The 22,101-nt window shown below is 36.7% G+C and overlaps 2 protein-coding genes across 2 annotated transcripts in view; both read right to left on the reverse strand.

Moving 5' to 3' along the window:
- LOC135720996 (uncharacterized) overlaps positions 1-22,101 on the reverse strand; it is a 62,924-nt gene that overhangs the window by 11,777 nt on the left and 29,046 nt on the right. The window contains 1 exon segment of the mRNA XM_065243089.2: positions 6,529-6,732. Within this exon segment, the coding sequence (XP_065099161.2) occupies positions 6,529-6,732 (204 nt within the window).
- On the reverse strand, positions 8,480-16,230 carry LOC135720999 (myosin heavy chain, fast skeletal muscle). The gene is made up of 27 exons (XM_065243091.2): positions 16,175-16,230; positions 14,785-14,997; positions 14,557-14,700; positions 14,317-14,473; positions 14,203-14,230; positions 13,991-14,105; positions 13,811-13,903; positions 13,651-13,714; positions 13,461-13,559; positions 13,274-13,377; positions 12,755-12,893; positions 12,533-12,651; positions 12,276-12,425; positions 12,027-12,197; positions 11,647-11,953; positions 11,399-11,469; positions 11,212-11,299; positions 11,015-11,132; positions 10,785-10,908; positions 10,557-10,693; positions 10,219-10,474; positions 9,875-10,117; positions 9,615-9,791; positions 9,364-9,509; positions 9,178-9,268; positions 8,704-9,093; positions 8,480-8,611 (listed from the first exon to the last, which is right to left on the reverse strand). The coding sequence occupies exons 2-27, from the start codon at positions 14,983-14,985 to the stop codon at positions 8,480-8,482; spliced, it is 3,864 nt and encodes a 1,287-aa protein (XP_065099163.2). The 5' UTR covers positions 14,986-14,997; positions 16,175-16,230.

Raw genomic sequence — 22,101 nt, forward strand, 5'->3', positions numbered from 1 at the left:
AGATTTTGCTGTTGGTCAATTTAAAATAAAACCTGGCAGGCATCTTTTGCCATCAGGAGATTAGATTAAAATCGTACTAACAGATGCATGTCCAGATATGGACTGAAATAGTTCATCCATCCAAATGAAAAATAATATCATTGGCAGATTTTTTATTGGCTTAGCTCACTGCACATAAACTGGAATCATATTATGGAATGATGTTATGACTCCAAAAGTTATTAACAGCCTGTTCTTATATGGATTAATCATAAATATAGCACAGCAAGGGCTGCTGTTGCGCAATTAGGTCACGAATCCAGTCAATAGTGTAGACTTTAATCGCACACATTATGACTTCGGACGGGGTCTCACTGCAAGTATTCTGATTTTCTCTGAATCTATCTTTTAAATAATAGCCTAATGCTTAGAAAAAAATGCTTATTTAGTTCATGTAATGCTACTTATGATTATTTGTAATGTAGATTAAGTCAAATGAAGATGTGTTTGCTATAACTTTTAGCTGGTACCGTAGTTCACAGAGTCTGAACTATTTTTAAGGGACAATTTTGCAAATTATTATCAGATTACATACCTAATAAATGTAAAATTTACAAAAGACTGAATAAATACTGAACCATTTAATTGAAAACTGTAAGGAATACATTTAGAAAAAGTGAAGCACAGATATATTGTAAATCAGTGAATCCATTCCTAACCCATTCTTGCTAAAACAATAATAACTTGCTAATTAGATTAGCAAAAATACTGCTGTATAGTATTATTTGCACAAGGATATTGTGTCACATTCATTAACAACTGCGTTTGTTTTTTGGATTTATACGCACTTTTGAAGTTCTCATAAAAATGTTCCGCCTAATTCACAGCAGCTACGTACGTACACATATGAATTTATCTTATAATCTTTCTTACGTTAGTGAATTGAAAGTGTTTTGAATGAGGAGCTGCGTGCACGAGGTTGGTAATTTGCATGATACACACTCAAACTGGCTCCAATTAAATCAAATCAGCAGCACAGTGCTTGTCCACAGAAAATGTTAGAGCAAACTGACACCAAAGCAAAAGAGCAAGAAAGAAATCTATGATCATATTTAATATCAGGAAAGTTCCGTTTTGCTTTGGATTTCAATTTGAGAGATGTTGCTGTTCGTGGAGGAAGCCAGATGTGTTGTGTTTGTCCACTGAAGTAACAGGTAGGCTTATTGGTAAAAAAAGAAGTATATAAGATATGAAAACAAACACCTTTAATTTGACTTCACCAGAGACGTGCATCTCCATCTAAAATAAACAGACAGGCGGCCTGGATCAAGTTTGGACCTCTCATTACGTTTACATTAGGCATTAAGCAGACGCGTCTGAGGAGGCAAAGCATGAAGAATTGTCATTACGTGCATCATCCTTGAGAGTGTAGAAAAAAATTATATAGCCTATATAAGAATGTAAAATATAATAATTATGTAGATAATGTATATATGCTAATAATATAAAAAAATCTGAAAAGATACTAAATATTATACATCAACATTATTACTAACATTATAATTATAGGCTTTTATTTAGTGAAGGCTTAGATAATGATTGCATACATGTGGTTTATCCATTCCACCAATTTGTGCATATGCATGCTTAATGAATGAGACCCAATGTCTGTTAAATGCATTGTTTTAGTTATGGTCATATACTGTAGCTCTGCTTTTATTTGCATAAGGTAAAATATTGAGCATGTTTAAAGTGTCTACATTATGACTGAGGGTCAGTTAAAATATACCTGATTAATTTTTTAAAGAAAATTAAGGGTTTTATTTAAGACTTTTATTACTGTCTAGTACTTAAAGATGCATAAATATTCAGCTTATACTGACACTAAATATAGATTTTTGTGAGGTTAATTGACGTTGATGGGAGAGCCTTTGCCATCAGTAATGAAAGCTAAAGCTCACTCACTAACCTTTGTTAGTCCATCGGGATATTAAGGGAGACTTTAATAATGATTGTTTTTGCTAATCTATATGTTTCAAACGTATTTTGATAACTACTGTACTTTAAATGATAGGGAGGCAATAGTGCAAAATGTGCTTATACCAAGTTTTCACTATTCTGAAACAATACCTGTTGAGAGAGAGAGAGAGAGAGAGAGAGAGAGAGAGTTAGTGTTTTTTGTTTGTTTGTTTGTTTGTTTGTTTGTTTGTTTGTTTGTTTGTTTGTTTTTAAAATAAAAGATAAAAGTGTAGAAATGTGGTCAATATCTATGTCAATCATTTTTGGGAAATATGTTTTTTTATTGTTTTTTGAATGTTGCAAGGGATTAGGGTTAGGAAAGATGCACATCTTCTCAACACTGTCCTATCCTGCTTCTATGTCTCATAACAAAATGCATCCATAAATTGCACTTTCCAATTCAGAACAATTCTGCTTATGATGCTTAATTTGTATACGTTGCTTTGGATGAAAAATGTCTGCAGAGTACTGTACAATAAATGCAATTAAGATGCACATGAAAAGAACTGCTTTAACATTTTATGGATTTCCACTCCACCTGTAGTAAAGTTTCTATTGTTGATTTTATGTCGGTATTGTGTTTTTTTTGTGCTATGTGCATTTTCATTAGTAAAGACCATTTGTGAATATTTTCTCACTAAAATTGCAGTTTTAAAACTACCTTTTTACATCAGTGTTAGTTAGCTTGACCGGAACCATGCAACCACACATTAATTTTAATGTATGACTGTATCCATTTATCCAACAGTACACGTGAGCAGCCTCCACGTTAATAACACCTTTTTTTCTTTTTTCCTGTCTCGTCATCTGGTTTTAGTTTGGTGTGATGCTAACCCTCAGCTTCTAACTTGCAGCTCTGTTAAATTCTGTAATATAGTATGTTTATGTATTATTTAAACTAATCCCTGTGACCCCCCCCCCCCCCCCATAATTTTTAAATATCATTTGTTGCCCTTTTTTAATGTGCCCCTCTGGTTAAACACTGGCCCCTCCTTGGCCCCCCAGTGAAATTTGTCTAGAACCGCCACTAACAAGAACATAAACTTACTGATAAATCTAGTGACTTATTTTTACACAACAGTGATGTATTCACTTTTAAATGCACAAAGGGACTGAATTATTCACACTGATGATACTTTACTTTGTGGCATTTAGTAGAAGCTGACAAAAGTGTTTAATAAAAATAATAGTATATTCTTATAACTAATCACGATAAGTCACACAAAAAGTGTAAAGTTCTAGTTAAAACACTTAGTTAAGTAAACTACATTTTGAAGTACATAACTTTTAAGAACAATACATTTTCGTTTCTTTTTTATTAAGTACAGATTTTAACATTTAAGTAGACATTAACAGTTTTATTTAACTTTTGGGTACATTTTAACTTTTTATTTCATTTTATTTAGCGTCTCACTGAAGAATTTTATCAGTTAGAACTGATCTTTGAGCATCATACTAGAATTTACAACAGTAATTTTCTGATAATTTATAAAATCTGGAATGTAACTCTACACCCATGCCTCATTTACTATATGCTGATCTAAGAATATACAAATTAGTCCTTGTCTCCACTCATTCACACCACCTCGAACTATAGATACACTGTAAAAAGTGAAACGTTGGATCACCTAAAAAAATGACTTCAATTGGTAACACCTACAAATTTAAGTTATTTTAAATTAAAATGTTCATTTAAAGTGTTTTGCACTTTTTTAGGTGTTACCAACTGAGTTTTTAAATTGATCCTGTGTTTACATTTTACAGTTTATAAATGTTAATAGATGCTACATACAGAAGTTTCAGACACATAACTAATAAATTCGGTTTCACACATTTCATTTGTGAACTGTGTGTTTTCAGCAGTCTTTAAGCAATGATGTTAACAAGTTACAGCACTCAAACTGCATGTGTAAGGAGCACAGATGTAGAGCTAAAGCAGCAAAGCCTGCAATCATAGAGTCTACGAGGCATCCATACATAATATCTATGACTTGTTTCAGTAATCCATGCATTCCATTGTGATGATGTGACTGGTTACATGTTTGTGACATTAGAAGCACATGCGATTTTAAACCATGTGAATGTCTCCAGTTTGGAGAAAATACTCAGCAAAGGTGTTGAATTGTGAATTGGCATATGGCTTGTCTTAAAGCATATAAAAACTCCACATGGGACTTTAAGGTTTATATTTACTTGTATGCAAGTACAATGCAGTGCTAATGATCATCATTGTGTATTAACAATGTTAAAAGTGGCTGACAAAAATAAATATTTATATTAGGAATAGTATGGCTCGTTTTTAAAATATGCATAGCTGTAGTTAAATAGTTAGGCCCAGGGGCATTGCTAAGGTAAGATGGGGATGGGTCAAAGCGTTCATTGTGCTCTAGGTAATAAGCTAATAATGTGCTGAGATCTTTTTTATAAAACAATGCAGTGCAAGGTCTGCACTCTAAAATGTATTTAATTGCCTTTAACAGGAATCGCATTAGCTACAGTTGACTGAGTGGATCAGGTCAAGCTGTTGTTATAGACTGAAGGTGGTGGCTAATTTGCATATTTATGGGCTGCATATACTAAACGAAGCAATGGTGTAGAGTTATATTCAAGGTCTTTTAAGGTACGAGGAAAAGACTTTCACAGGAAAATAATTAATATGACATTTTGGTGATAAAACACAAGTTTTAAGTGGTACAATTACATCAAGAGTATCCATTAAGTTAGTCTAAATGTATTAATTGTAATGGGGGGACTTTACCAAAACATATAGGCCAAACAATCTTTTTGGTACACTGTAAATTATTTTATTATAAATTGTTCCATTAAATTCAATCTAACAACTTATTATTGTATTGCTATAATGGAAATTTAGCACAAATTAATTTTGTTTTATGATTGGGGTCCAATCATCTTACAGTTTTATATGGCTCATCTAAATGACTGTGATTGAACACATGAATTTCATTATTCGGTTATGATTTTTTGACAGATGATGGCACAGAAAAACGAAAAGAGAATATAAAGAAATGCTAACTTGATGAATTGTCTGACTTCTTCAGCAATATATATATGTATACCTTGCACTGGTTGCAAACTTAAAAACAGTAGTCTGAGGTGGTATGAATAAAAAGGGTGGCAGAAAACATGAATTTAGAAATCTTTAATTGATACTTTTTTAGAGCAGAAGCAAGTCATATTATATGATTGTCTGTAGGTCTGCTGGCTTTATTCTTCATCTTTACTCTTTAAATGAATACAAAAAGATTTGATTAAAAACATTTCAGTAATTCAATTTTATACTTAAATAGTTTCATTTTAATTTACGCAATATTTAAAAAATTAAACCTAAATTTAAAAAAAAATATTTATACTTACTTTCCCAATGTCACGGCTTTTGGCTCTCAGCTTGTTGACCTGGGACTCAGCAATGTCAGCGCGCTCCTGAGCCTCCTCCATCTCATGCTGCACCTTCCTGTACCTGGACAGGTGAGTGTTGGCCTGCTCCTCCTGTCATGGTCACACAAGATGCCCATTTCATCAGACTTCATGTTTTTATGACATTCAAAATTAAGATCACATAAAGAGATTTTAGACTTACTGCTTCCTCAGCTTGACGCTTGTAGGCCTTGACTTTCAGCTGCAGCTTGTCCACCAGATCCTGCAGTCTGTTCACATTCTTCTTGTCTTCTTCAGTCTTTCATTGTAAATATTGTTAATACTCTTGGTTAAACATAATGTTATTATACAAGAATATTAGGTGATAAAGCTACAATTACAGAATTGGTTTACCTGGTAGGTGAGCTCCTTCACTCTCCTCTCGTATTTGCGCACTCCTTTGACAGCTTCAGCACTACGTCTCTGTTCAGACTCGACTTCAGCCTCCAGCTCACGCACCTTCACAAAAAAGGGTTATAGTTATAATGCAAGAAATCACTGGCATGTTTAGAGTTTAGAGCTCCTAAACATTCAAACCTACCCTGGCCTCCAGTTTCTGGAGCTGTTTCTTTCCACCTTTCATGGCCAGACTTTCAGCCTCATCCAGACGATGCTGTAGGTCTTTAACAGTAACTTCCAGGTTCTTCTTCATCCTCTCCAGATGAGCACTGGTGTCTTGTTCCTTCTTCAGCTCTTCAGCCATCATTGCTGCCTAAAATAGTGAAAGTGTATTTAACCATAGATGAAACATACAGACACCTTCCCTGAAGGATAGAATACAATTCTAAAACTACAAATGCAACATTTTACATTTACAGAGTAGTGTAATGCAATGGAAATGTGTAAATGCTAAATAATTAAAAACACTTACATCAGTGATGGCCTTCTTGGCTTTCTCCTCCGCATTTCTGGCCTCCTGGACTGAATCATCCACCTCACCTTGAACCTGGACCAGATCAGCTTCAAGCTTCTTCTTGGTATTAATAAGACTTGTATTCTGTGAGACATCAGCAGTTTTTAGTAAAATTGTTACAAAAAACTTACTGTTATTATAAAAGTGGCATTTTTAAGTTTATTGTTAACACTTTTTCATACCTGAGAATGCAGCAGTCCCACACGCTCACTGGCGTCTACAAGCTCCTGCTCAGCCACTTTGCGGCCTCTCTCAGCTTGCTCCAGTGCAGCTCTCAGCTCCTCAATCTCAGCTTGCATCAGGTTATTCCTGCGCTCCACCATGGCAGCCTGCTCCTTCATGTCTTCCTGTCCTCTGATGGCTTCATCGAGGTGCAGCTGGGCATCCTTGTTACAGGTTAAGGGTGTTAATATTTTTTGTTGTAGAAACATTGTCATGCTTTGATTCTATTTCAGACATCCAAGAATAGTACCTTGAGCTGGCCTTGGACGTTCCTGAGCTGTTTCTGGGCCTCAGCGGCCTGGCGGTTTGCATGGCTCAGCTGAATCTCCATCTCATTGAGATCTCCCTCCATCTTCTTTTTGACTCTCAGGGCATCGTTTCTGCTCCTGACCTCAGAGTCCAAAGTGCTTTGCATGGAATCAATCACTCGTTGGCTGTTCCTCTTGATCTGCTCAATCTCCTCATCTTTCTCAGCAATCTTTCTGTCAATTTCACTCTTGACCTGGGTCAGCTCCAGCTGGACACGAATAATCTTGGATTCTTCATGTTCCAGAGTGCCCTAATAAACAGCAGTGGGGTTTTATTAACATACTAGAGGAAATCAATGTAATTGTATTAATTTACCGCTTCTTACAATTGTTTATTGTTCCAAGTAAGATAATGTGGGTAATACATTAATACAAGTATTTAATGTAGCTTTACCTCAGCTTCTTCCAGTGCAGTCTGGATTTCTGCTTTCTCAGACTCAACTGTCTTTTTGGCTTTCTCTAACTCATGAATGCTCTTTCCGGTCTCTCCAAGCTGCTCCGTAAGGTCAGAAATCTCCTCTGAAGGAAAAAAAAACAGTTGTAAAAAATTTTGTTTTATTCCAATCTTATTTCTAATCTTGATATTGGAAAAGTGCCATTTACGTTGCAAATTCTTGTTCTCTCTCTTCAGAGTCTCCAGGTGATCAAGAGCTTCTTCATAAGAGTTCTTCATCTTGAAGACCTCAGTGCTGAGTGAACGAGCTTCTTTCTGAGCACCTTCTAGCTCAGCCTGACCTTCCTCATACTTCTGTTTCCACTCTGCCAGCACCTGTTATGAAATAAATAAAATGATAATTACAAAGGTCATTTAAAACATATGGATCACAGTTTAGATTTGCAGATTGGTCAAGTTTTTCTTACCTTGTCAAAGTTTCTCTGCTTCTTGTCCAGGTTGGCGGCCAGTGCATTTGCTCTCTCCACATCTATCATGAGGTCCTCTACTTCACCCAGCAATCTCTGCTTGGTCTTTTCCAGGGAAGCACACTTGGAGTTCACAGCCTCAATTGATTCTTCGGCATCTTGCAGACGCTGGGCCAATTTTTTCCTGTGAAAGTTGTAGTAAATTGATGAAGTGGTGATATATTAATCATAACAAAGGTTTCTTCAATTCGTCTATTTTCAATTTACATACTTGGCTTCCTCAAGCTCTTCAGTGCGCTGGATAGCATCAGTCTCATATTTGGTTCTCCACTGAGCCACCTCACTGTTGGCCTTAGACATTCCACGCTGAAGTTCACCTTTTGCCTCTTGTTCTTCCTCAAACTGCTCTCTGAGCAAATCACAATCATGGCGGGCAGACTGGACAGCATGGGCCAGAGCATTCTTGGCCTAAAGTCAAACAAATAATTACCATATTTAATGGCTCCTTGAATTTCTAGGAGTAGAAATACATTTCAACATTTGTATGTGATGTACCTTTACTTCCTCCTCAACGTGTCTCTTGAGTTCTTCAATCTGCTGAGTGAAGGCCTGTTTTCCTCTGGTCAGCTGAGATACAAGAGCTTCTTTCTCCTCCAGCTGGCGAGCCAGTTCACCTGTTAATTTGATTTAGATTAATGATTTTATTAAACCGTTTTATTTGGAACAGAAATTTTGTTGTGCACTAACCATTCTCAGTGGCAAGTCTTGCTTTTTGAGCACTCGTGTCATTGAGCTGGCGAACATTTTCATCATTCTTGGCCTTGATTTCACTCAGTTGGTCTTCAAGGGTGCGACACATCTTCTCTAGGTTACCCTAACAGCACAAAGTTATATAGAATACAATGTTTTACACACATGATGTCTCACTGTGCATTTTAATTTAATGGTCCCTTTAGTTATGATTACCTTCGATTTGGCCACTGCCTCCATGTTGCTTGATAAGTCATCAATCTCCATCTTGTATTCACTCTTCTCCTTCTCCAGCTTTTGCTTGACACGCTGGAGGTTGTCAATCTGTTCTCCGAGCTCGGCCACACTGTCTGCCTGCTTCTTACGGAGAGCTGCCGCTGTAGCTTCATGTTGTAAGGTGGACTCTTCCAGATCACGACGCAACTTTTGGAATTCTGCTTCCCGCTTCTTGTTCATCTCAATTTGGGCAGCAGTGGCTCCACCAGCTTCCTCAAGCCTCTCACTGATTTCTTCAAGTTCCCTGGATAGATCAGCTCTCTGCTTCTCTACTTTAGCACGAGCAGCTCGCTCTGCCTCAATTTCCTCTTCCAGCTCCTCAATACGGGCCTAATTTTAAATTATACATTTAGTTTATCATACTGGTCATGTGAATTATCTCAGCTAGGTACTTCATAATATAATAGACATTACCTGAAGTTCTTTGATCTTTTTCTGAAGCTGTGCCCCCAATGACTGTTCATCTTCAATCTTGCTTAGCAGTTGACTTATCTCAAAGTCTTTCCTGTTTTAAAATAAAATGTTCTGTAAAATGTGTAATCGAAAAATTACTGATACAATGACAATTTCAGATTGTAATATTGATGAAATCTATCATACTTTTTGATTTTTTCGTCTGATTGCTGTTTGTCATTTTCCAGGTCCATTATAGATTCCTGGGTCAGTTTCAGATCACCCTCAAGCTTTCTCTTTGCTCTCTCAAGGTCCATACGGAGCTTCTTCTCTTGCTCCAGTGAACCCTCAAGCTAAAGTTACAAAAAAGAGTGCATGAAAATCTAACACACAGCAACAGAACAATGAAATAATCTCCTCATTTATTATTAGCCTTATTCTCATGTCAAACATCTTACATCATCCACTTGCTGCTCAAGTTTTGTCTTAGCTTTAGTCAGAGTGTTGACTTTGTCTTCCTCTGCCTGAAGGTCATCCAGGGTTTGCTGATGTGCCTCTTGGAGGGCTTTCTTCTCTTTGGTCAACTTGGCAATGCTCTCATCCTGAGAGGCCATCTCCTCTGTCAGGTTTTTCACCTACATGCAAGCATTGTTCAGTGATTTCCTTGTCAAGTATAAACACATGAGCTTTGTGTAAAAAAACTGATTAAAATATGAACCTTATTTTCAGTTGCATGTTTCTCCTTTTCCACTTTGGCCAAGGTGAGCTCCAGGTCATCAATATCTTTCTTCAGTTCAGAGCATTCATCTTCTAGTTTCCTCTTCTTAGCAGTCAGTTCAGCATTGATCTCCTCCTCATCCTCCAGTCTCTCGGTTGACTCTTTGAGTTTGGCCTCCAGCTGAATCTTGCTTTTGATAAGACCTTCACATCTCTCCTCAGCATCAGATAGATTGTCAGCTTCCTATTCATTGGAATGGGGTTAACAAGGTTAATTTCTTAAAATATTTAAAGCTATGCCTTTGAGGTCCATGATTATTTGGCTTCAACAACTGTAATACTCACGGATGCTACTTGCAGTTGAAGATCATTTTTCTCCTGGAGGAGTGACACCATTTTCTCCTCAAGCTCCTTCTTTTTTGCTAGTGCCTTTGCTAGATCCTCCTTCATTTTCTCATAATTCTCCTTCATGGCTGCCATTTCTTTCTCTGTCTCTGCACTCTTCAAAAGTGGCTTAATCTTGAAGTACAGCTTCATCCATGGCCAGTGTTTCACATTCATAAATGAGCGGATGTTGTATTGAATGGAATAAATTGATTCTCTGTGTAAAAATATCATCAGTTATTATCATTTTTTCAAAGCATTTAATTTGTGTTCCAAACAGTTTTGTGACTACATTGTACCTCCTTTCCATCATTTTGACAAACTCCTTCCTCATGACGTATCCACGGCAAAGGGCCTGAGTCATGGTTACCAGTGTTGCTAGTTTCTCATCTCTCATCTCTTCAAGAGTACCCAGCAGACCAGCTTTAAAGAACACCTAAACAATTTTTGGAAATGTAAGTGCTATAAAGTGAAAGGCAGTTCTCCTTTATGCAGATTTCAACTCAGTCTTATGAATTTTGGCTTACCTTGGTGTGTCCAAATTTATACTGTGTGTGGTCGACATCAATAGAGCCCAAGAGTTTCTCTGAGGCCTTTTTGTTGTCAATGAACTGTCCCTCAGGGATGACACTAGCATTTAATACTTTGTATCTGGAGGAAGATCAGGGATAAATTATGTTTTTGTTAAAACACAGCAAAGATGACAAAATGGTGCTCAACTGGTGAAAAAATTATAATGTTGAGATATTTACAATACCTCTGTTTAAAGTCACCATAGAGGATTCTGCTGGGGAATCCTTTCCTGCAGATTCTGATACCCTCCAGCACACCATTACACCTCAGCTGATGGATAACCAGGTGGTTCTCCATCAGACCTGAAACAAAGACATTACTAAGGATAAAAATATATTTTAAAACATTGGATACATTTTGCATTTCAGAAAAATTGTTTACCTGGAGTCTTGGACTCATTAGGAATCAAGCAACGCACAAAGTGAGGGTGAGTGCTCCTCAGGTTAGTCATCAGTTTAGCCAAGTTCTCCTGTAAATGTGTTTATTTCATTAGAGATTAGTTTGTTTGTTATTGTAATGAACTTTACTTTCTAAGAGATTCAAAGAAGCAAAGAGATTCGCTTCATACCCTAAACAGTGCAGACACTGTCTGGAAGGAACCACCCTTCTTCTTGCCTCCCTTCTTTCCACCACTTTCAGCTGTTTTGTGTCAAGGCAACACAAGTTAATTGTAACAAAATGTTAATTTAATTTAATATTGTATTTCATAAATCAGTTTATCTGCCAAAATGTCTGTTGCTGTAGATGTTTATCAATTGTGAAAAGATATGTTCTAGTTTTGAGATACACCAATGTAATATATTCTGGAATTCTTACCTTCAGCACCTGCATGAGCGACATACAGGAAGGACAGCAGTTTGACTGATGACTTCTGATAGAGTTGCACAACAGAGTCATTCAGTGGATCCTTGTTCTTGTCCAACCAGCCAGTAATGTTATAGTCAACAGTGCCGGCGTAGTGCACCAGGGAGAAGTGAGCTTCTGCCTTGCCTTTGGCAGGTTTGGGCTTCTGGAAGGCTGGAGTTTTGCCAAGGTGCTGATCATGCAGCTTGTTTTTGAAGCTTGTGTCTGTAGCTTTGGGGAACATGCACTCCTCTTCAAGGATGGAGAAGATTCCCATTGGCTGGTAGAGAAATATTTAAGGTCTAGCACAAGTACATAATATAAACATCGTTTTGTCAAGTCTTCATTTTTACCTTCTCAATCAGCTCAATGCAGGCAGCTAAGTCCATTCCAAAGTCAATGAACTCCCATTCAATGCCTTCTTTTTTGTACTCCTCTTGCTCCAGCACAAACATGTGATGATTGAAAAACTGTTGCAATTTCTCGTTGGTGAAGTTGATGCAGAGCTGCTCCAAGCTGTTGAACTGACATTTCAACATAAGAAAGTCATTTTTTATCTTTACATTTAGATCCTTAGAAACATATTAGTAATGCATGCTCACATCGAAGATCTCAAATCCAGCAATGTCCAGCACACCAATGAAGAATTGTCTGGGCTGCTTTGTGTCCAACATCTCATTGATACGGACGACCATCCACAAGAACATTTTCTCATAAATTGACTTGCACAGAGCGCTGACTGCATTATTCACCTGTGAAAGAGTGTACGTAGTTCATGCATTTTATGTTTCACATTTTTATTAAGATGATTTAAGATTTTGTTTGTTCAATGGACATTAATTTTTTTCCTCATCATTACCTGTGGTACTGTTTGGCCTTTGGTAACAAACTCATTTCCGACCTTTACTCTGGGGTAACACAGAGCTTTCAGCATGTCTGCAGAGTTCAGGCCCAAGAGGTAGGCGATTTTATCAGCCACTAGCAAAGAGAGTTTTCCGGATAATGGTCAGTAAGTTAATGTTTGTATGCTGAGATATATATAGTATACACAGAGTATTTCTGTGAATGAAGTTAATCTCACCCTCAGTGCCATCAGGTTCAGCCTGCTCCTCTCTCTGCTTTTGCTTGAACTTCATGTTGCCATGATGCATCACAGCACCGGTCAGCTTGTAGATGCCTATTTTCTCCTCAGCAGTAAAGCCCAGAATGTCAATAGCAGTCTGTTTTGAGAAGTAAACACGACATTTAAGTGCCAATAGAGGTTTTTTGCTACAGTACTATACATCACTGTGCTGTATTCCAAACATAATGGCAATGACATAAATTTTGTGCTTTTAGGTTAGGGTTGCAAAGTTTGCTGCCTAAGGTGATGTGGTGTTCATTCATATTGTTTCTAGATTATTGTACAGAGTGATGTGATGCATTTCAAATAATAGAAAAAAACTTAATTGGAAAAAAAACTTTGAGCCTGTTGCAAAATGAACACCTAACATTATTACATTAAGACTGTATCTTTATCTTATGTGGTATATTTTTCAATAATTTCTAATCATAAATATATCATAAGAAACCAAAGAATACTAAGCCATTGTTCACGTACATCTGTGGCAATGAACTCTTCCACATCATCGATACTCTTGACAGTGATTTCACCCTGGCTGATCATTGGATAGTCATACGGATTTTTGGTGATGAGCAGGGCCTCTGTAAAGAATTAATGTGCACTATATTAACACTGCTCGTAGACATTGTCTTTTATCAGTTGTTCACTACTGTAGATTTCTCACCAATCAGTTCTGGTTTGTGTCCAGTCATGAGCTGGTAGAAGATGTGGTAGCTCCTCTCAGCAGACAGCTGGAATGTTACTCTTGACTTTTCCAGCAGATCTTTACAGAAAAACAATGGCTTTTAATCACTAATGCACATGTTGGTCCAACAATAGAACATGTAGGTTTGGTCGAGAACACTGAGACTCACAAGTTTCAATATCAGCTGAGGCCAGTTTGCCAGTTTGCCCAAAGTGAATCCTGATGAATTTACCCTAAAAAGACAGACATTATTTAAGACACCTCTGAATGTCTGTCAGCTTAGAAGTTATAACAGAAATGATAATGCATTCCATCTGACTTCAACTTACAAAACGAGACGAGTTGTCGTTCCTTATAGTCTTGGCATTACCATAAGCCTCCAGCAGGGGGTTGGCTGCGATGATTTGATCCTCCAGTGAGCCCTGCATATAAGATTGGTAATATTAGATCAGTAATGAGGTAAATCAATCAATATTGTAGTCCATATGTAATTATATGATTTTGCTAACCTGCATTTTTCCAGGAACAGGTTCTGCCTTCTTTGCTCCAGACATTGCACCAACGGTTGCAAAATACTGAATGACACGCTTTGTGTTTACAGTCTTTCCTGCACCAGATTCTCCACTGGAGGTTCACACAATTTTTTATTCACAAAAACTCTATGTGTTTTTACATATAACATTTGTAAGAAATTTACTTGAAGAGAAAGAAATGTACTTACGTAATCAGAACAGACTGGTTCTCACGATCTGAAATAAAACCATGTGGTATTTTTAGTGGTCAGACGGCAATAATTTTACAAAAGCTCATCAGAAGAAAAACTGACTCCACATACCGGTGAGCATGAACTGGTAGGCGTTGTCAGAGATGGAGAAGATGTGAGGTGGAGCTTCAATCCTCTTTTTGCCTCTGTAACCGTTCACAACAACTGTATCGTACACTGGCAGCCATTTGTATGGATTGACAGTGACGCAGAACAAACCAGAGTAGGTCTGAAACAGAGACAATGGTCGATTGTGTTACACTTTAGCATCGACCTCATTGCAGGTATTAAAAGTGATGTCTTTAGACTTACATAGATCATCCATGCTGCGTAACGCTCTTTGAGGTTAAACAGCACAGCAGGCTCATTGAGGTGGGTCATCATGGCCATGTCCTCAATTTTGTCAAACTTGGGTGGATTCCTGGGGAAGATTTCATCTTCTTTGACAGTGGTAGTCTGACAATAAACAACAGAAGTTATCAGGACTGACTCAAGATATTAGTAACATGAAATAATTCCTTAAGATTTTTTTGAACGTACCTTCCCAGAATCAGTTTTGACAGTAGCTTTGCCACCCTCTTTACTAACAAGAGTACCCTTCAGGTACATCTCATCTGGATCAGTTACAAAGAATGCTGTTTTGGCATCAAATGGGGTGTTCTGAGCCTCGATCCTCTCTCTCTCTGGTTTGCGGAGGAAAACGGCCGCCGGGCCAAAACACTCCATCTCACCGTCTCCCATGGTTGCAGATTACTGTGGTATAAAATGTACAATAACATTCTGTTTCAAATACTTTTAGTTTTTTTTTGTCACTGTTTATGTTGACCCTGGGTGCCATGTTTAAGAAATATAAGATACTGTTCCACTGCTAGGCAGATAATACACAGTTTTATCTTACAGCCTAGACCGAATATAGTGATTCTGGGACATGCTTTCTGACTGTTTTGAAGAATTAAAATGTTGGATGGCTAATCATTTCTTGCAAATAAATAAAGGACAACATAAATTCTGATTTTAGGTCAATCTAGTCCCATGGCTATTTTTTGTTTGTGCCCTCTTTCCACTTGTGTAGAAACTGATGTAAGAAATCTTGGGGTTGTATTTAATTCATTGTTAAACATGGAGAAACAGAATAGCACTGTAGTAAAGGGAAGTATTTTCCATTTGAGAATGATTGCAAAGATAAAACAGTTCCTGTCTTATAAAGATCTGGAAAGTGTAATCCAGGCCTTCATAACTTTGCACTTGGACTATTGCAAGTGTCTTTATAGCAGCTTGCCTAAAGCCGATATCTCCAGTCTACAAATTGTGCAAAATGCTACAGCGAGGCTTTTCACTGGTAATTAAAAGAGGGATCATATCACTCTTATTTTAGCATCCCTTCAATGGCTACCAGCAAAGCTCAGGATCGATTTTAAAATTGTTGTTCTTGTATACCCTACTCTCTACAACAGGCTCTGAGATCGTCTAGTCAGTCTCTTTTAATTGTCTCTCATTGACAATCTTTGTCTCACAAAACAAAAGGTGGGTGTGCCTTCTCTGCCACAGCTCCCAGGCTCTGGAATAGTTTGCATATCAATGTGAGGCTTGCTCCTTCACTTGCAAGTCTGCTCTCAAATTTCATTTTTATTCTTTAGCATTTTATTAAGATTTGTTGTCTTGTTAAACTTGTGTTGTTTGCCCTGTTTTAAATGTACAGCACTTTGGAGCAACACTGTTGCTTTTAAATGTGCTTTAAAATAAATATGACTTGAATTGACTTAAATATAACTTCTTAGTCATTATTAATGCCTAATATTTTATATTTTTATTTGGTAAGTAATCAAAACTTTAGTCAAACTTTAATCCTAATGTTAGTGTTATTATAGCATCATTAAACTGATGAAGAAAGATTTTTAAAATGAACTAAAATAAGTTGTAAGTGTTTTACCTTGTTATGCCTCCAGAGGAAAAGAAAGCTAATGTAAATGTAAGATTTCTGAAAGAGATAAGCAGGTGAAAAAATTATTTTATTGCTTTCCAACATAGGAATTCCACATAGACAAAGGATATGAATTAAAGGCTATATCTCACTTACCTCTGCTGGCTCACTGTGAATCCTCAGGAGTCAGGAAGTGCATTTATATAGTGTCATAACTAAGTGCTCAGCAGAACTGTGCCGCTGCATATGGTCATGTTGTTTAACTTGCACTCCCAGTGGAAAACAGTGTGATGTTCTCATTTACTGACTTTGTCGCTCAACACTGCATTCCAGTAATATAACTATACTTACAGTCTTAATTCTTTATATTTTGTAAAAACTTAAAGTGTACATAATTTCCAAACGTTGAGACATTGTAAGTTAAACAGAAAAGCATGTCAGAAAGTCAGTTTAAATGTCATAAGAATTTTTTTGTCCCATGTTTTTATTAGGTTGTAGTTTTCTTTCAAACAAGTTAAGGAGCAAGGTTTTCTTTATGTTAAACGCTTTTCTGCTTGATTAATTCATTTTGGAGGGGTTGTTAGGGTTAGTGTATAAACTTTAAATGATTGAAACTTGGCACAAAGTAGAACCTTTGCCACTGGTATTTTGTTTCGGGGCAGCAGTAACTGGTATCTTCCATCCAGATGACCAGTTTGCTGTCCTTTCATTTCTGTCTTTTTGTTTATGTTTTTGGACACTCATCACTTACCAGTCCTAACATGTGTCATAAAACAGACTGATGTATGGAAACTTCCTACATTCAACAAAATGCAATGTTTGTATTAAGATTTTAGGAATCCTGTTATTTGCCCTACAGAGTAAAATCTCAGAATTTTCTTTATGCTGTTTCCTTATATGTTACATGTTAAAGGCACATTCATGCTTTTACCATGCAAAAAAAAAGATTTTTAAACAGATATTTATTTAGATTTTGCTGTTGGTCAATTTAAAATAAAACCTGGCAGGCATCTTTTGGCATCAGGAGATGAAATTAAAATCTTACTAACAGATGCATGTCCAGATATGGACTGAAATAGTTCATCCATCCAAATGAAAAATAATACCATTGGCAGATTTTTTATTGGCTTAGCTCACTGCACATAAATTGGAATCAAATTATGGAATGATGTTATGACTCCTAAAGTTATTAACAGCCTGTTCTTATATGGATTAATCATAAATATAGCACAGCAAGGGCTGCTGTTGCGCAATTAGGTCACGAATCCAGTCAATAGTGTAGACTTTAATCGCACCCATTATGACTTCGGACGGGGTCTCACTGCAAGTATTCTGATTTTCTCTTAATCTATATTTTAAATAATAGCCTAATGCTTAGGAAAAATGCTTATTTAGTTCATGTTATGCTACTTATGATTATTTGTAATGTAGATTAAGTCAAATGAAGATGTGTTTACTATATCTTATAACTGGTACCATAGTTAACAGAGTCTAAACTATTTTTAAGGGACAGTTTTGCAAATTATTATCAGATTAAATACCTAATAAATGCCAAATTTACAAAAGTCTGATTATATTCTGAATCATTTAGGTAAGGAATACATTTGGAAAAAGTGATGCACAGAGATTGTAAATCAGTGAATCCATTTTAAAATCTGAACATTCTTGTTAAAAAATATATATAATGCTGCTGTAAAGTATTATTTACATTGTAATTATAGGCTATTATTTAGTGTAAGCTAAGGTGATTATTATTGCGTACAGGTGCTACAAGATGTTCTTGAAATTTTTTCGTACAATTTACAAGAAATTTTAATACGAAAGATTTTGTTGAATCATGATTTGTTCATGAAAACGTTCATATGCATATTTTACCTACAAATTTGTGCGTACGCATGCTAAGTGAATGAGAAACCGATGCCTAGTAAATGCATTGTTGTATGGTCATATAGCTCTGCTTTTATTTGCATAAGGTAAAATATTAAGCAAGGGCAGCATATTTAAAGTGTCTACATTATTACTGCAGGTCAGATATAATATTTCTGATTACTCTTTTTAAAAAAACGAAAGGGTTTATAAGGGTTAGTTTTAAGGGTTTTAATTTAAGGCTTTTAGGAAGATAATGGTTTATTGTCAAAGTACACTAGATACAACGAAATTGCAGAGCTTCTGCATAAGGTGCATGGTACATAATAGACCATAGGAGACAAAAGAAAAAGTACTATTACAAAAGGACACAACATTAAGGAGTGGAGATATTACACTGTTATGTAATAGTAAGGACGATACACTTATGATACACATAATGCTCAGGGAAGTGTAAATATGATACACCTGTAATACACAACATTGTAATACACAACACAACAACGTTTTATTACTGTCTTGTACTTATATATGCCCAAATATTTAGCTTATACTGACACTAAAGACACACTTTTGTTTGTGGAGGGCTACAGGGCTAATTGATGTATCGGTGAGTCTTTGCCATCAACCGTGAAAGCTAAAGTTCAAGACAACCAGGGAGTTATGGTTAGTTTAGGGTTCAGGCTCACTCACTAACTTTTAACGGATTTATTTTGTTAGTCCTTTGGTATATTAAGGAGAGACTATATGTTTTAAACATATTTTGAGAACTATGGTATTTTTGAAAAAAATTGCATCTTAATGCTTCACTTGTCCTTCTTCTCAACACTGTCCTATCCTCATAATGTATGATTAATTTATGTTAAAATAAATTGAACTTTCAAATTCAGAAAAATTCTGCTTATGATGCTTCTCTTGGGTAAGTTGCTTTGGATGATAAATGTCTGCAGAGTAATGTACAGTAAATGCAATTAAGATGCACATGAAACTGAATAAGAACTACTTTGCCTTTTTATGGATTTCCACTCCACCTGTAGTAAAGTTTTATTGTTGTTTTTAAGGCTGTTTGGTGTTTTTAAAAGTCAAGTGCTATGTGCGTTTTCATTAGTAAAAACATTTTGTGAGTATTTTCTCACTAAAATCGCAGTTTTAAAACCACCTTTTATACATCAGTGGTTCTCAAAGTGCGGTACAAACGTACTTATGCCACAATAGTTAGCTTGACCAGAACCGAGCACGCACAGATCCATTTTAATGTATAACTGTATTCCTTTAACAGTACACATGAGCAGCCTCTACACTAATAGCAACTTGTTTCTGTTTTTCTGTCTCGTCCTCGATTCCCCAAGTACATCTGGTTTTAGTTTGTGTGATGCCCACCCACCCCCATGCTACCAAATTGATGACTGCCCAGCGACAACTTGCAACTCTGTTAAATTATGTAATAAAGTAATGGTTGGTGGTTTACTGGTTCATTCCAAATACCGTTTTTTTACTTTTGTTATGATATGAATTTTTAATATACACCCATACCAGTATATGTCGCTTAAACTACATGTGGAACGCAGCACGGCGGGACACTGTGTGAGAGGAGTCGGCAACATGGCTTGTATACCACTGCTATGCAGATGACACACTCCACAACTCTACTTCTCATTCCAGCCTGACAATCCCACGGTTTCTGCCTGCATCTTACTCTAGATAAAGGGTTATCCTGCTGAACCTTGCAAAGATGGAACTGCTTGTCATATAAATTCATCACAATCTTTCCATCCAACTAGGTTTCTTCAACCATTACGCCTTCCAGGACAGGCAAAAACCTGGGAGGGGTAATTGATGATCAGCTTTGCTTCACAGAGCATGTTTCCAGCACCACCTGCTCTTGTAGATTCGTCATTAGGTAAATTAGACCTTTCCTATCCGAGCATGCTACACAAGTCCTAGTCCAGGCTCCCAGTCTACATTATCAAACCCCCAAAGATGATCTAGAATGCAACGGCAAGGGTTGTCTTCAATGAGCCAAAGAGGGCGCACCTCACTCCTCTCTGTCAGGATACACTGGCTTCCTATAGCAGCTCGCATCAAATTCAAAACTGTTCCTGACCTTTAAAACAACCACTGGGTCACCGCCCACTTACACTCACTCGCTTATACAGACTTAAGTACCCTCTAGATTCTTGCGCTCAGCCACCGGGCAATGGCTTGTGGTGCCATCCCTAAAAGGAAAAAAATCACTATCGCATACCTCTGGCTCTTTTCAACATCTGTGGAATGATCTGCAAGTTGCGACAAGATATCCTCATTCTGTAGCCGTCTTTAAGAATCGGCTTAAAACTCATCTCTTCCGCCAATACTGTACTTCGCTTACTAATACAGAGCTTAATATCTTTTTCTATTGTTTATCTTTATTTTTCTATCCCTTGGCTATGTGTACTGTGTTAGGATTGATGTTCTATTTGCTTCTATTGTTTACCTAATGCGTATGTCGCTTTAGACAAAAGTGTCTGCTAAATGACTAAATGTAAGGTAAGATGGGGATGGGTCAAAGCGTTCATTATGCTCTACCAGCTAATATGGTGCTGAAATCTTTTTAATAAAACAATGCAAAAGCTCTGCACTCTAAAATTAATTTAATTAACTTTACCAGGGATCACATTAACTACAGTTGACCAAGTGGATCAGGTTAAGCTGTTGTTATTGACTGAAGGTGGTGGCTAATTTGCATAGTTATGGGCTGCATATACTAAATGAAGGAATGGTGTAGAGTAACCTTCAAGCTCTTTTAAGGCGTGAGGAAAAGATTTTCACAGGAAAAATTTTACTTGGGTACAATTACATCAGAGGTATTAATTAAGTTAGTCGGTTGTATTCATTGTAACGGGGGACAATACACATACGGCAACAATCTTTTAGCACACTGGAAGATATTTTATCATAAATTGTGGCATTTAATTTAATCTAAAAACTTTATTGAATTATTAATATTGTATTGCAATACTGGAAAATGTGCATTAGTACAAATTATTTCGTTTTATGATTAAGGTCCAAACTGCATCTTACAGTCTTATATGGCTCATCTAAATGACTGTGACTGAACACATACATTTCATTATTTTTATTTTTTTGACAGATGATGGCACAGATAGATGAAAAGAGAATAGAATTGCTGACCTGATGGATTTTTGACTTCTGCAGTAATACATCTGTATATCTTGCACTGGTTGCAAACTTAAAAACAGTAGTTTGATGTGGTGTGAATAAAAAGAATGGCAGACAACATGAACTTAGAAATTTTTAATGGATACTTTTTTAGACACAGCAGAAGCAAGTCATATTACATGATTGTATGTAGGTCTGGTGTCTTTATTCTTCATCTTTACTCTTTAAATGAATACAAAAAGATTTGGTCAATAACATTTCAGTTATAATTGCATTTTCATTACTTTAATTTTAATTTTATTTAGGAAATTATGAAGTTTCTTACCTTCCCAATGTCACGGCTCTTGGCTCTCAGCTTGTTAACCTGGGACTCGGCAATGTCAGCGCGCTCCTGAGCCTCCTCCATCTCATGCTGCACCTTCCTGTACCTGGACAGGTGAGTGTTGGCCTGCTCCTCCTGTCATGGTTACATAAGATGCCCATTTCATCAGACCTCATGTTTTATGACACTGAAGATTTAAAAAAATAAAGATCACATGAAGAGATTTTATACTTACAGCTTCCTCAGCTTGACGCTTGTAGGCCTTCACTTTTAGCTGCAGCTTGTCCACCAGATCCTGCAGTCTGTTCACATTCTTCTTGTCTTCTTCAGTCTTTCAATGTAAATAGTTTTAATTCTCTTAGTTAAACAATGTTTACAAAAATATTAGGTAATAAAGCAACAATCACTGAGTTGTTTTACCTGGTAGGTGAGTTCCTTCACTCTCCTCTCATATTTGCGCACTCCTTTAACAGCTTCAGCACTACGTCTCTGTTCAGACTCGACTTCAGCCTCCAGCTCACGTACCTTCACAAAAAAGGGTTATAGTTATAATGCAAGAAATCACTGGCATGTTTAGAGCAAGGCCGGC

The sequence above is a fragment of the Paramisgurnus dabryanus genome, chromosome 24 (genome assembly GCF_030506205.2).
Source record: "Paramisgurnus dabryanus chromosome 24, PD_genome_1.1, whole genome shotgun sequence".
Lineage (NCBI taxonomy): Eukaryota > Metazoa > Chordata > Actinopteri > Cypriniformes > Cobitidae > Paramisgurnus > Paramisgurnus dabryanus.